This window comes from Triturus cristatus, chromosome 5_1 (assembly GCF_964204655.1).
Source record: "Triturus cristatus chromosome 5_1, aTriCri1.1, whole genome shotgun sequence".
Lineage (NCBI taxonomy): Eukaryota > Metazoa > Chordata > Amphibia > Caudata > Salamandridae > Triturus > Triturus cristatus.
Genome location: NC_140587.1, coordinates 401,781,741 through 401,796,461, shown reverse-complemented (window position 1 = coordinate 401,796,461; position 14,721 = coordinate 401,781,741). Strand labels below are relative to the sequence as shown.

The following is a 14,721-nucleotide window of genomic DNA, read 5'->3' as shown; positions in this document are numbered from 1 at the left end:
CTGATTAGCATTCAAAGGCATTCGTGCTTCAAAGAAGCCACTGCCTTTGATATGCGATTCTGGCTTCTCTCACAGGAGAGGAAGCCAACCTCCACAGGGTGATACTCACTCCCCACAGGAAGTGGTCATCTAGGGGGTGTAGTGACCCTGGGGGTAATTAGCCCGTTGGCTACTACCCCTCACTCCCCTAAACGCCCTTAAAGTGAGTATTTAGGGGCACTCCTGATACCAGATCTTCAGATTTTGTTGAACAGAAAAGGAGTGGAAGAACACTGCTGATCAAGAACCAAGGAGCATGACTGACTTGGCGTCAACTCCACCTGCCTATCTGCTGCACCCGACCTTCGTGGAATAAGTGATTCATTCTGCTGCTGGTCAGACCCCAAGAAAGCTGGAGGGCTGCTAGGGCTTCGCAAATTGGCAAAGGAACTCCCTTGGTGTAGAGGAGATACTCCCCTGAAGCCTCAAGCACCAAAGAAGCAAGACCCGGTACACCGACCTACCACCTACGGAGTCTACTGACGCAGCAGCCACCCAGGAAGAGGTAGCAGTGCTCCTACAGTTCAAATCTATCCTACTTCCAAATGTGGGGACCAGGACTGACTGGAGCCGCACAGTACCAATCCCTGGAATACTGGACCCCTTGCAGCAGCCAAGGCTTGTTATGCCCTGACCGGACACCAAGCGCAAAGGAAGAACAACCTGCACATTGAGGGACTTCAGGGACAATGAGACCTACATCGAGAGTGGCCCAGCTATCCTGTTTACCCTTCTGCAGCAGCAACAAAGACCAAGAGTGAGTCTGTGACTGCCACCACATGACTCCTCAAAGTGCCTATGCAGCCACACTTCAGAGCCCGAGTCCAAGGGGGGTGATGGTGCCAACGTGGTCCCCAGACTCACAAGAGCTAAGCCCACGCTTGGGGTTGCCCAGACTGGACTTCCATTTGCCGCCTGCAGCCTGTTTCTGCAGAACCTCTCCAACCGCTGGAAACTCCAGCACTGGATCCGACACCAAAAGACACCACCGCACCCGAGCCCCACAGCCCGAAGAGAAATGGACCAAGGATGTCACTGTGTGCCCGTGGATCTCAGGGGTTGAGTCCCCTGTAGGTTACCCTGGACTGGTGCCCCAGTCCCCGCTTGCAGCTCTTTGTAACCGGACCGTTCTCCCATTTAAGTGAATGGGACACCCAATGCCCAGGCACACCTCTGCACCCGGACACGCCAGAGTCTCCCGAGGTGACCTATTGGTGTGGCCTTGGACCTTACCCCATACTCACCGCAAGTCAAGAAGAACAGTCCTCTAAGTTGCTAACAAGTGCCCGAATGCAATACATGTTTTCCTCCATAGGATAACATTACCAATCCAGAAATTGCACCTGTACTTACCCAATTCTGATCTTGGTATCTAAATTTATATAAAAGTATGTGTTATTTTTATAAATTGGTGTCTGAAGAGTGTATCTCATTTACTGCCTTTGAGGGTGTAATAAATGATAACACTACCCTCTGATATGTCTAACTGCTCGCCCACACTACAACAAAAGAGAGCACTTGGGGTCATTTGTGCCTCTGTAATTCCTCTGGGGTTTGCCTGCTCTCTGTGTCACATTTTGGACAGCCATATAAAGAGCCTGATTCCTATATACTCTCTTCCAGTTCTCTCTCCTTGTGGTCAAACAGGATCATTAAAAAATTCATCAAAGGACTGTTTGGGGTTTTCCTCAAATAAGGGCTGCTGCATCTGCGTGGCAGCTGAATTTCGTATTATCGCAACTCAGGAAGTGTCCATTGAACCAATACACACAAAGTGGACCTCAAGTTCCTGTAATAGTAAGTCGCACTACAACTGGCATTAACATCAGGTAGAAGGGTGAGCGAAGTACAGGCATTTACAACTAAGGGACCTTTCCTCCGTTTTACAGACCATTCGGTGATTTTCTGAACCGATCTCAAATGTGTCCCCAAGATTTTGATCTACATGAACCAGTGATGCAACAAACTTTCTTTCCAGTCACCAGCGAAAAGTTCCCTACATACATTAGACATCAAAAGATGTTGGAAGTTCTATTTGCATCGCACAGAGCAGATCAGGAAAACTGATCAACTGTTGATAGTATATGGGTATACTCCTAAAGGTTCACCAGGCACAAAGGCCGCCATTGCTCAGTGGGTCTCTACCGCTATCCAATTCTGTCATTCCAAAGCTGGCAGACCATTAACGGCAAAGATCAAGGCGCACTCTTTTAGAGCAGTCTCTACCTCTACGCCCTTTTTTTGCTGGAGTAGATGTCGTTCTGTGACATGGAAGAATGTGCATACGTTCATGCAGCATTATTGCCTGGAATTGGCTCAGCGCTTTGATGTGGCTGTTGGATAGGCAGTGCTTAGACACTGATTTCAATAAGGTGAGCCTCTGGTGAGTACATGTGTTTGCTTTTATATTTATACAGATTATTGTATATGGTCATCTGTTTGTGCACATACAGCTATTTCTGTATAAATGTTCACGCCCGACATCCGCTGTTGGGACTATTAACATAGTTTTTTTACAAATACTGTAACTACTTGTTATCTGATTCAAGCATGTAAATCTTTATAAAGATTCATTAAAGAAAATTAGTTACCTGTAACTGCAGTTCTCCAGTATTGGTATCTTCCAAAGATTCACATGTGACCCACCCACCTCCCCTTAGAGTCTCCCCCCATTACTAGGGGATTTATGTTCCCAATAGTGCTTGAAAATTTGAGGGACTCAGCCTCTGTTTTGGGTGTATTCGAGAGGGTGCCTGATTAGCTGAAGTCTGGCTCCTTTTAAATGAGATGGATAGGCTATTAAAGTGAATGTTGATTGTGATTATAGCCTATTGTAACGTTATGTACTATTTTATTATGGTACTGTGGGACTCCCACTCAATGATTCAAGCATGACAATCTACAGGTAAGTAACTAATTTTCTTACTTCCACTTCGCTAATAACGCAACTATATCTTTCTATTTAATTCTAAACATTCCTGCTTCAAGAAGGTAAGCAATGTCCGTAGAAGAGCCTAAATGCAAACCTGATTAGTATTAAATGGTAATGAGAGTTGTGGGTGGGTATGTGGCTTTCTAAATCATCTTGGTGAACAAACTCATTTAAATTCCTGCAGCCAGCACACCCCTGCAAGAACGGTTGCTGGTGTGGTTATTCATATGGGAACTCTGATTTGTAATGTTGATCAGTTTTGACACAATATACCTCATGAAAATCTGGCACTTAGACCTTGTCTGGTTAGCTGGCTGAAGATGTCAATTTTTTTAAAGGTAGGGATGATTTGATATCACTAATAACAAGCAATTTTCTGAGGGGTGAGTCTCTGGAATGAATAAATTTTACTTATTGTAAAAACGGACTACCGGAGACATATTTTGAGGATTAACCATGTGATGGTTTGTAGCGTATATCTACATTCAAGACCTGGAAGATGTGATAAGCTGGTATCTTGATACTCTAACTTGCTGAAAGGTTCCATTTCTTCATGGCCTGGAATTCTTAATGGTTGATTTCAACCTTTCGCCAGTTCGCTTATGATCCGATTGACACCTGTTTTTCTTCACTGAGTGATCTCCAGGTTGCACAGGAAGCAAAGTTTAGGAAACAAAAGCAAAACACAATGGGTGTTTTTCTTCTTTTTTATTTTATTAATATTTTTTGGAGAACAGCTTTTTGGTTTGCAGTCAATTGAATGGATGCCTTAAAGGTGACTTTGGATTTGCTGAAAGGCTTTATTACAGGGTGTCCTCCGTTTTAATCCAAGTGTGAACAATGTATTGGACTAGTCTATGGGGTCTAGTGAAAACTCCATATTACAAGGAATGTCCTTTTGAAAATATAGAACCAGTATAACATCACCATCTTGTGACTGTTTAGCGACACTGCACCAGGGCAAGGAAATAAACAGTTCACTTGTCTAAGACACTGAGTAATCTCGAGCACGAATTGAGGAACAATGTTTTGACTCGAGACTTTGTTGAAGATCTCGACAGTGAGTCAGAGAACCTATGAATCACAATGGTGACACTGCCTGACGTTGCTTCTCACAGTCTCACGCCTCACAGTTGACACTTTCAATTGGCGCTGACTGCAGTTTTCTTCACTTTCAAGTTGACACAACCACTTCACAGCGTTTCACAAGTTCACAACTTCAGAGTGCTCTGTGCTTAACCACTTCACACCGGGGCTCGATGCTTTCCCCCGACACCACATTTCAAGGGTCAGCACTCAACACAGTGGCACAATAATGGTCATAGCCTTCAACATCGGTTTAACACTCACTTCGTTGTTGCCTTAATTACTTTTTACACAGCATATTTTCAGATGATCATACTTTCAAAACATGACTTCAGTTACTCTTTACAGTCTCACACACAGGTGGATCTGGCAAATTGAATTTTTTTATTTTTTTATTTTTTAAGGACGACCGTTAGCGGGGTCACTGGTGGGGCGGGTGCCAGACAGCTTAAATAGTTCAATATCTTTAGTAATATTAGTACCTTAAGTCCCAGTAGCCTTCTTTTCTCTACGCGTAAGTTCTTTTCCTTTTAAATCGTCACAGATGTAGAAATTAATGAAGTCTCGTAGACAAGCTCTTGTAGTTGTAGTTTATTCTTCAGTTACATCTTAGTAAGTTCCAGTGTAAATCTCAATATAAGCCCCACCAGGAGCAGCCTCCTGGCTACTCGGCCCATCTTCTCCAACTGCCCTTCCATCAGTACAAACATTCCTCACATTCCACATGACATCATACTGTAAGAGCATCAGGCAGGGAGCAAAGGCAGGAAAGATGCATTACTTAATCAAAGCAGATTACTAGACATATCTTATGTGGCTACTGTTTTTCAACAATCATATCCTTGGACCAGTACTATTGCGCTCCAGTTAGCTGGCCAGGTTACCTCCTTTAGGCACCTGGTTCCTTTAGGGTAGAGTAGTCTAGCAGTCAAACCTTTCGGCATATCCAAGATCACAGAAAAGATTCACTTGTTAAAGCCACCCTCTGAAATACTGTTCACCCATGATCATTGTATTACTCTGACAGTTTTATTTGATTCAGAGTTTCACAGTTCAGACTCCTTTTGCACACACACATTTATGCACATAAGATAATAAATACCTATAGGAATATGCAAGGGCAAAACCCCCATGTTGAGCACAAATTTGGCCTTACCTGAAATATGAATAAGAACTGGCAAAGCCAATAGGTCTCACCTATGTGAGACCTATTGTCCTTGCCAATGTCTTTTAGCCGTGTTGTATAGCAGCTTGGTTGCTGTTCAGGTTAGCTAAAAGTTAGCAGTGTGGTGTAGGGAAGAGTGGTGTATACTGTACTGGAGTAGCATAGAGTAAAGTGGTTTAGGGTAAAGTAGTGTGATGTACAGTGGAGTGGCATAGAGTAGTAGTACAATTGTGGGTGTAAGCAAGTAAAGCATCAATAGAGATGCCTAGGGGTAGGGTTTTTAGTGAAGTCAGGAAAGCTGGGTCTCAGACTAATGCACATGGTGTTTTCTATGGCCTTGTGTGGGTACGGTGCTGCCAGGTCGGGGGAATTACCCAATAACCCCCGGGATTGTATTAATCAAAAGATCCACACTGAACAATGAGAACAGTCCCGGGCACACGTAGTGGGGATATCACAATGTTGTGGAAGTCTTGTACAAATTACAATTGTAGTGGTTGACACCAGTTTGAAGTTGAAAACTTATTTAATGAGGCAACGACCGTATTGAGACAAACAACCAGCCGACACGTGTTTCGTCACTAGGAATGGTCCTGTGATTCTTCAGGGCTTTTAACTGGTGATAATTCCAACCCGGTCTGGGGTGTGCGGTGGAATTTATGTAGTAGAAGAGAAGATGAGATGGTGCTCTGGGTCGGCAGTAGGCACGGTATAAGAGCTGCGTCATGTGAAGATGCGGGTGGGTAGTACAGACTGCGGGCGTGTGATGGGCCGGAGGCCTTAAAAGCGATGAGAAGTGCCGAGGCGGGTGCGCCCGGCTGCGGGTGGATGCGTGTGCTCCCAGGAGCTGAGTAAGCTTACGCCCAGTGTCTGCTGGAGGGGAAGGTTCGAGCGCCAGATGGCGGCGGGTGGCGGGGAGCCTGAGAGGGGAGTAGCTGTGGCGATCCACGAGGCAAAAACATACAGGAAGGCGGGTGCGCCTGCCGTGAAGTAGGAAGGCGTGCGGAAGACACTGGAGCCGTCTGGAAACCGCGGGTAGGAATTATCACTGGTTCAAAGCCCTGAAGAGTCACAGGACCATTCCTAGTGACGAAACACGTGTCGGCTGGTTGTTTGTCTTAATACGGTCGTTGCCTCATTAAATAACTTTTCAACTTCAAACTGGTGTCGACCACTACAATTGTAAGTTGTACAAGACTTCCACAACATTGTGATATCCCCACTACGTGTGCCCGGGACTGTTCTCATTCATCAATAGAGATGGCAGATAGGCTGAAAGCAACACAAATAAGAAGCTTAATGCCTTTCTTTAAAAGCGGGAAAGCACATTGCACATCCGGCAATAATACTAAAACGATTACAAAATAAAATTAATAGTGTGTTTCAAAATGTCAAGGAAGAACAAAGATCCGAAAGAACACTTGTATTTGGTCCATGCTCCAGGGATGAGCTAACACGAGGAAGGGAAGTCTTCCTGATCTAAGCAATCGAAAAATTGCAAATTAGTGACAACGAAAACTAATGGTATGCTGTGGGTAATCCCACTGAATTGTAAACAATATGTCTTGCATCACATCGCATGCGCTTTGTAGGTGAGATCTAAAAAGGCCCACGCCCTGTTTGTGCCTGGTTTTTGATTAACCATGGAACTATGAATACGGCAGTATTTACTTCAATATGCCACACCCCCATAACAATACTTCAAAACAAACAAAATAATTAGCGAAGAAGCCTAGCCACCCCACCCGAGCTAAATAAAGGCAAAACATTTGGCTCAAGCGCTCTTACACACTGTGCTCCACACAGACCATTAAGAGGGTCTAGCTGGTCACTATCCAGTACAATCCATCACCCCATATTGAAAGGTCTACTATTATAGAATGAGCCCAGTCTCCAGCCGAGTTGTGTTTTGCACTGTTGAGCAAAATTATCTAATTGCCAGACTCAGAATGAGTCTCTCCTGTGCAAGAAATATACAGGGTATGTCACTTAAGAAATTGGAAGGAGAATGGTACAGTGCCTTGCTAGGGACTTTTTACCCTAAACAGAGTAATGGTTGGAACCTATTCCAGACCACTGCATTGACTCGATTTGTCTGAAAGTGAGTATGATAAAATATTATTGTTGCTTCCTGACATATTTACTTTCATCTTTCTCTCCAAACGTTAATGACAGATAAAGCATTTAATCAGTCTTAAATTTGTTCTTGCATCTTATTGTGTAGCTTGTGGAACTTTTACGAATTAGACAAGCTTCTAGGAGTTTCAAGGTAAACAAGTGGACTGTGTTGTGATCCTGAGATACACCTTGATTAGATACCCGATTTCCAAAGCTAATTCTTCATTGTATTGCGACCTAAATGTGCACATAGCAGCGTTTTCTATGACAAAACCAGGTTAGTGATAAAAAAGATCAGATTTTGTCTTCATAAGTAGTTGTACTGACATTTAAAATGACGCTAAAATAGACTTACTATAAGTTTAATTCAATCTTCTCATGGGTGGGTTGTCACAGTTTTTGGATAGGGACATCTGCCAGTGTGGTCAACACCAACAAACATACCACTTGGGGTATTTATCATAAACTGTTAGCAGGTAGTTTCTCTCCCAGAAAACAGACTTATTCAGGTCTGTGACGAACAGCAGAAGAATTTTTTTTTACATAGGGTAAAATTGGAGAGAGCGTCCCCAAAATTGGCAGAGGAGTAGATGAGATTTACTCCTTGGAAGACAATATTTCCTCGTGGCATAACGTTTTTAACTAAGCACATGCACGTATGCAATACTTTTACTTATGCAAAAATTTAGACATGCTAAATATTCACTGTGTGAATGTTAATGCATGTGAGACCTTCTGAGTAACTGTGAATGTAACAGCTGTCTAGTTGTAATCCTGAAATTCTTTAATAATTCCAAGAAATGTGGAAGTTTTCACCAATTTAGGAGTAGTCCTGGGCGAGCAAATGTCCGACTTTCTAAACCGCTCTCTGTGATTCTGGCTCTAGGTCACTTACTGCTGGGGAAACTCTGCCTTTGGTTCACTTCCAGGGCAGCAGTAGCATTTCCATATGGGCACCTCCTTTTTGTGAAAGATAGATGTATCTGAATCAAGATGAAACAGTTGACTCCAAATCAATAAACTGCTTTGCTGATCTGATTCTGTGTATTTGTCTTGATAATAAAATGTTACATTAAAAATTGTGAATCATTTTAATTGTTGTTGACAGCTATTGTAGGTGTGACATTTTATTTCCCCAGGCAAACCTATCCAGAATGGGTTAAACAATATGAAACACTTTCTGAGATGGTGGTCCCACGGTCCAGCAAGTAAGTTACGGTTTTGTATTACGGTTTTCCATACTGAACTATAAAAGGACAGTGGTGCATGCTGTAGAAGAAAACAATGCACTGCTCCATCTTGTCCTTGTGGTTTGATTTTCATTTGAAATCCCATTTAAAAAGAATGGAGGTGTGCGCTGTGTACACTATCTTGGTGGTGTTATCTACTAAGTAGGTGGATTTGGGGGACTAATTTTCAAAATCCTGTTCGCATACATAATTTGCCCTGCATTATTGTTTTGAACTTCTCCCGTAGTTTTATTGTATCTTATTAATCCTAACTCCTAAACTTCTAAGTAGTTTTTTCCACACATTTACCATGCCACCATCCGTTGGTGTATCTCTGATCTCTACAGGAGAATTATTATAGTAAAGTACTTGTTATTTGCTTTTTGATTGGAGATTAGTAAATTGTACATCTGTTATGCAATACATACAGTTTTAATAAAATAAATACATCCTGCCTTGGGAGGTCTTTGTGTTTGTTCATAACCCTCATTGTACCATATGCATTTTTCCAGAACTAATTTGCCTGGATAATGAAGTGTTTCCTAATTTTCATGATACAACACTATTTGGTTCTCTCCTCAGTCCCAGGAAAATAATAGATATTAAAAAATGATTAAAGACCTTGTCTGTTAATTATAGGCCCAGCGTTAAACAGTTCATCTTTCAGTTCCTAGATATTTTTATCCAGTGAAAACAGCTAATCAGGCTTTTGTTCATCAACCACATTCCATACATCTAGTACTGGGGACATACAGAAAGACGTGATCAGCTCAAGTGTCATATCTAAACTTACATTAGCCATACAACTAAATAGGATTAGGTACAATGCCATTTTACTGACTTTCCACACCAAAATTGAATCGTCCATTTTCTTACTCTTTTCCTTTCTCTCTTTTCTCTACAATCACATGGGATATTATAGAAAGTCAAGTAAACTTTACTGTTATTGTTAATCATATTAATTGTGGAGAGCATGTGTCCTACCTTAATTTCTTCGATGCTTCCCTCAATACTAAATATCTTTAGTGATTTCTCGCCAGTGATTGAGACGTTCAGGATTTTATCTTTAAGATATTATAAAAAGCAGTAATGCTGCTCCCTTCATTTGGCATTTTGCCCAATTTCAAATTCTTCTTTCAATATTATTTGTATTATTGTACTCTTGACGTGATCTGAAGAATCGATATTTTCACATGGATGCTTTAGCTTCGGTGCACAAAAGGCAGTTACGCTCACCACTGTAGCAAGCAGGTTTTAGTTTGATTCAAAGGCTTGCTTTGTATATCACAGCATATCACTGTGTATGCAAATACTTTTCTGCTGGTTTGCGATCCTATATCCACCTATATTTTGTGTGCTTAACTACCCTTTTTATTACATTATACTTGTGAGCAGATATGCAGTAATACAGATGAACGCCCTTTCAATGGTTGCAGAGTCTTCTGGAAATAAAGGCATCCTGAATCAGAGTGGTAACCTGTGCTAAGCTCTACATGGATTCCCTGCAGATCCATCTGGCAGAATAACTGGACCAGTAGCTTTATGACCAGTCCAAGCCCTTTCTAGTCATTCCTGCCCCAGTTCCATTCTTGCAGAGTTGGGCACATACTCACAACATATGATGACTAATCGTATCTTCTGCTCGCCGTCAATTCTAACTCTTCACAGTGTATGGGGACAAGGGACGTTGTGGGGAACTGTACTTGTGGCACAAGTCAGATCAGTTCTTCTTTGTTAAACTGTCGGACATTAAGGTATTGCATTAAAAACTAGACCTGTGATGATCCATATCGATAATAGCACATCCCTCTGATGCAAGTGCCAGACCCCGTTCGGGGACAATGGGGCTTACTGGGGCTACTGGGATTCAAACTTGGAGCTGGGATTATTTGTCTCTGATGTCCTGCCCCCATCCTACCATGATTCTGCAGAGTAGGCCAAGTACAATCCTTTAAGCACTTGCTTGTCATTGGTAATGATGATGAACAGTCACAGGCTTCACAGGGCAGATAGCGTGGGGTGTGTAAACTCAGCACTCAACAGTCACCAGGTTGTGCAATAACTGATTGTCTAAGCTCTTGCCATACTTTGCTAAAGAAAATTGCTCTAATACACATGTAAACGTCATACTACACACAATAGGCTATAGGAGTTTGTGTGCTCAGTTATTTTAAAACTGTCCATGTTTCTTAGTTCTCACCAAAGAAGTGGCTGTTTCGTCCTATAAGAGTGGCTAACAGGGACACACAGCACGCATCCCTTTTCTGAGAGGAGATGCAAGACCTGTGGCATACACACCGGGAGTCCCCGCCCTGAGTCTTTGTAGGCATTCAGAACTCAGACGATGATGCAGTTCTCTGGTTGATGAAACAATTTCTGTGGTGTGTTTCTTAGGTAAAAGGTCAGCCTCAGCACAAGTCAATACAGCGTCGTAACCCCACCCTAGACACAATCTTTGGAACAGAGCTGCAGGGGCCGTTCGGGTAGTCGCTGCAGGTCAGAGGATCCACTCATTCCAGCAAGCCAAGATTCCAGCCGATATAACCTCGTCTCTGGGAAACTGGCTGTCAGATAGATACCAGCTCTGGTTGACAGCAGAACACTCCCTTTCTTGGTAAAAAATATTTTGGAACTGGAAGTGGGTCAGTAATTCCCACTTTAATACAGTCTAAGTAGAAATGGGATGTGAAATCTCTGTCACTTCTCAGAAATAGATGGGTCAGTTCTCTTTTCATCAGTTCTCTCTAGGCTGTTCTCCAAACATAGCCATTGTGTAGAGTAATGATCCTCACAGCAGAAGTCTCCAGTTTGGAGAACCTATAATGGAGTCACAGAGAGGTGTGAGCTTTCTTCACCTGTTTGTCAACAGCCACTGGTGACCAGTGACCAGGAAAGAGACATAAGGTTGGCCTCACCTGAAAGACCCTTCTTACAGTGGACAACAGACTGTAGACCCACCCTTCAACCCCACCATATACCAAATGGCAGTACTCGAACGCTAATCAGAAGCCCCTCGCTACACAAAAGGACTTAATTGAATTTCTCAATTAGTCAAGTCGTTGTCTTACCGATTTAAGTGTCTAGATTTCCTCCCTCCAGCTTCAGAAAGGTCAACAATACACTTCCATTATCTGTGAAAACCACCTCACCACCTTCTCGTGCACAAAAACAGGACACGGTCTTCTTAAATGAAAACCATTGGCCTCCAGTACTCTTGCTCACTTATACACCTAGTGCATGGCCACGTACATGCACATGAAATGAAAATAATCTATAAAGCACACTATAACCGGAGGTGTCAAAGCTTTTTAGGAAGGCAACCTGTAGCAGTCTAGAATAGCCCCAGCTATGGTTAGGGGGTCTGGGAGGAGAAACGTGCCTAAAATGAACTAGGATTTGGGCTACCGCATGGAATGAGGCAGTAGGACTCCACTCCACTGACACAGATCAAAAGGTCTGGCCACAACTGTGTATTGCCAAACAAGTTACGCTGCCAACACCACTATACCTGCTATGCTCATGACAATTGTGGTTGTCCACTGTCAGACAAATGAGGGCATGCTTGGTGCGCCCCTCCATGTTACAGGACAGGACCAGACCACACTCATGTCAAGGGCAAGTCATAGGTCTCAGCGCACACATACTAAATTAGTGAGAGGCTGAAGTTAAAACCAAAATGTCAGATACTTGCAATTGAATGCTCAAGGTATGGGAACACAACTGTACACCATGCAGGGGACATTCAAATCCCAAAGCAAGGAGGCAACTATTCCCCACATCTCTGCTGATTGGCACTAGGCCTTTGGGAGTGGATGAGGAATTTGCATTGTTGCCTAATTTTGGACTATTCAGGCGCACTCTTATATCCCTTTCTTCTGCCACACCTGATTCGGAGGGCCTTTCAGAAGATCAGGAACAGCTCAGGATATTTAGGCTTCTTAAGGCCCGACTAGTCCTCACTAGGTCTTATCAGAAGGGATCCAACTGCTTCAGAAGTACCACATCTGCCTCCTCTACATGAAAGACCTTATGACCACTGCTTGAGGGAGAGTGCAGCATTCCTGCCTATCGCTCATTTGGAGTGCATGATTCCAGATAAGCTAACCTTTATACAACTAGAACTTAGGAAATTCACTACCATACCACAGTGCAGGAGCAAATGGCTGAGGTTTTACTACTGGGCATCAGTGAAGAACATCAACTCACTTACCTGCGCAGTCAATGAGGACGTTTTTTTTTTGTAACCTGCAAGATATGTGTAGCAGCCACTAGGTCCAGGACTTTGGGGTTGGGGGGGTTAGGGGGAGAGGGTTACACTCTGTGTTGCATCTCAACATAAAGTTGATCAGAGCTCTGAATTGCCAGGTATTGAAGACATTTTTCAGCCTTCCACAGGAAGCCTGGCACCATTAAGTTGATAATGGGAACTAGCCAGTGGACCCAAAGAATAACAGAGTCACCGTAAAAATAACATTGTTCTTCCTAACAATTTCCAGAAGTTAAATTCTTGTATGTTCTCACTTTGGAGAAATCTGCACTCACCAAAAGCCTCTACCAACCACCAGCTATTGAATTTTTACAAATACATGGTACTTGCAAAATGTTTTTGCAAGAATGTGAATGTTTGCTGTTTGTCACTTGTGGTGTCATGTACTGTTTCTCTTAACATTTAATATTATCATTTAATATTTATCCTTGCTTACAAATGTGAGATACTGTTTCCAGTGGAATCAGTCTAGAAACAAGTTCAGTGTAGAGCATTTTCATTTAGCCATGCATTTTTTAAGTTGTTCTTGATCTATTTGTTTTACATGAACATGTAACTTTGATTCTTCATATTCCAATTAGAGCCAATTTGGACATTCGATTTGTGTGGAAAATGTGAGGAGGAGTCTGTCTACAAGTAAAAAAAAAAATGTTTCAGGCATTTCTAGACTTTCCTGGTTCCAGTGCTGAGCTTCTCCTCATAAGAGACTTCATGCTTGTCTTATCTTTAACTCAGAAACACACACCTTTTATTTGACTGAACATCTGTCAGTGTCACATGTGTGACTTCCATAAACAGCTATGGACCAAGGAATGGAATTACTTCTTATTTTGGAACATTTATTCCCTTTGCACACGTTGGTCACATATCCATGTTTTGCTTTCACCACTGTGCTCATGTTTCTGTAAAGTGTGTTTTATTGTTTTGTTTCTGTTGGAAGTTGGGTTCCTAGTTGAGGGGGTGAAACCCTACCCGAGTAGCAAACACAATCTGTCAGGGTGAGACACAAGTAAACCCCAAATTAACCTGGGCTCAATCCTCTGGTAGATTGGCGCAAAGCAGTCAGGCTTAACTTGGAGGCAATAAGTAAAATATTTATGCAGCACCTCAAACAGTAATAGAGCGAAAACACAATCCAAGAAAAAATCCACACCAATTTAGAAAAATTGATTAAAATCTAATACATTATTTGAGACCTAAACAACAAAAATCCAATCAGTAAAATCGAAGATATGAATGTCAAATATTTAAGTAAAAATAGTGCCTACAATCACAAAGCGCCAACTGTGGTTATCTGATCACGCCGGGCTGGGACAGTGTCACAAGTTCAGGCTGACCACGATGGAGCGCAAGCTGGATTCAGCGACCCAGTTAGGCCCACTGAACAAAGTACCTTGAATCCTGGCTTGCGGGTCGTTGTGAGATCCCATGTCGCGGTTGTGTCGCGCAGCAGTGGTTCTAAGGAGCTGCAAGACTGCAAAGCGAGGTTTGGAGTCAGGGTTACGTCGCCCTACAATGTTTGTGATAAAGCTGCAAAGAGATGCGTCGTGCTGCGTCGGTTCTGCTCACAGGACCACAGCTGGCCTGGCAGAGCACCTTCATGACCACTTCCAAGGGTCCAGGACTGGGGTGGTACCACTTGGGGGATAGGACTCCCAGCAGACAGAGTCCAGTTGTGGTGTGTCAGTGGGTTGAAGCCTTTTCTGTCGCTGAGGCTCTGATCTGCAGGCCAACCAACCAGCCCTTTGAGTCAGTCTGATGGTCCTGGTTTCAAGATAGAGGTCCCGTCCTTCACTCAGGCAACAGGGCAACAGAGTAGTGGTCTTTCTTGCAGAGCAGCACAGCAGTCCTTCTGAGTCTTCCACAGGTCCTGAGTTTTACTAAA

The 14,721-nt window shown here is 43.0% G+C and overlaps 1 protein-coding gene across 2 annotated transcripts in view; it reads left to right on the top strand.

The window, feature by feature from the left end:
• Window positions 1–14,721, top strand: part of ATP6V1C1 (ATPase H+ transporting V1 subunit C1) — a 354,471-nt gene that overhangs the window by 222,899 nt on the left and 116,851 nt on the right. For both annotated transcript variants that reach the window (XM_085605130.1, XM_085605131.1), the window contains exon 8: window positions 8,480–8,548. In XM_085605130.1, the coding sequence (XP_085461256.1) occupies window positions 8,480–8,548 (69 nt within the window). The remainder of the gene's footprint in view (window positions 1–8,479; window positions 8,549–14,721) is intronic.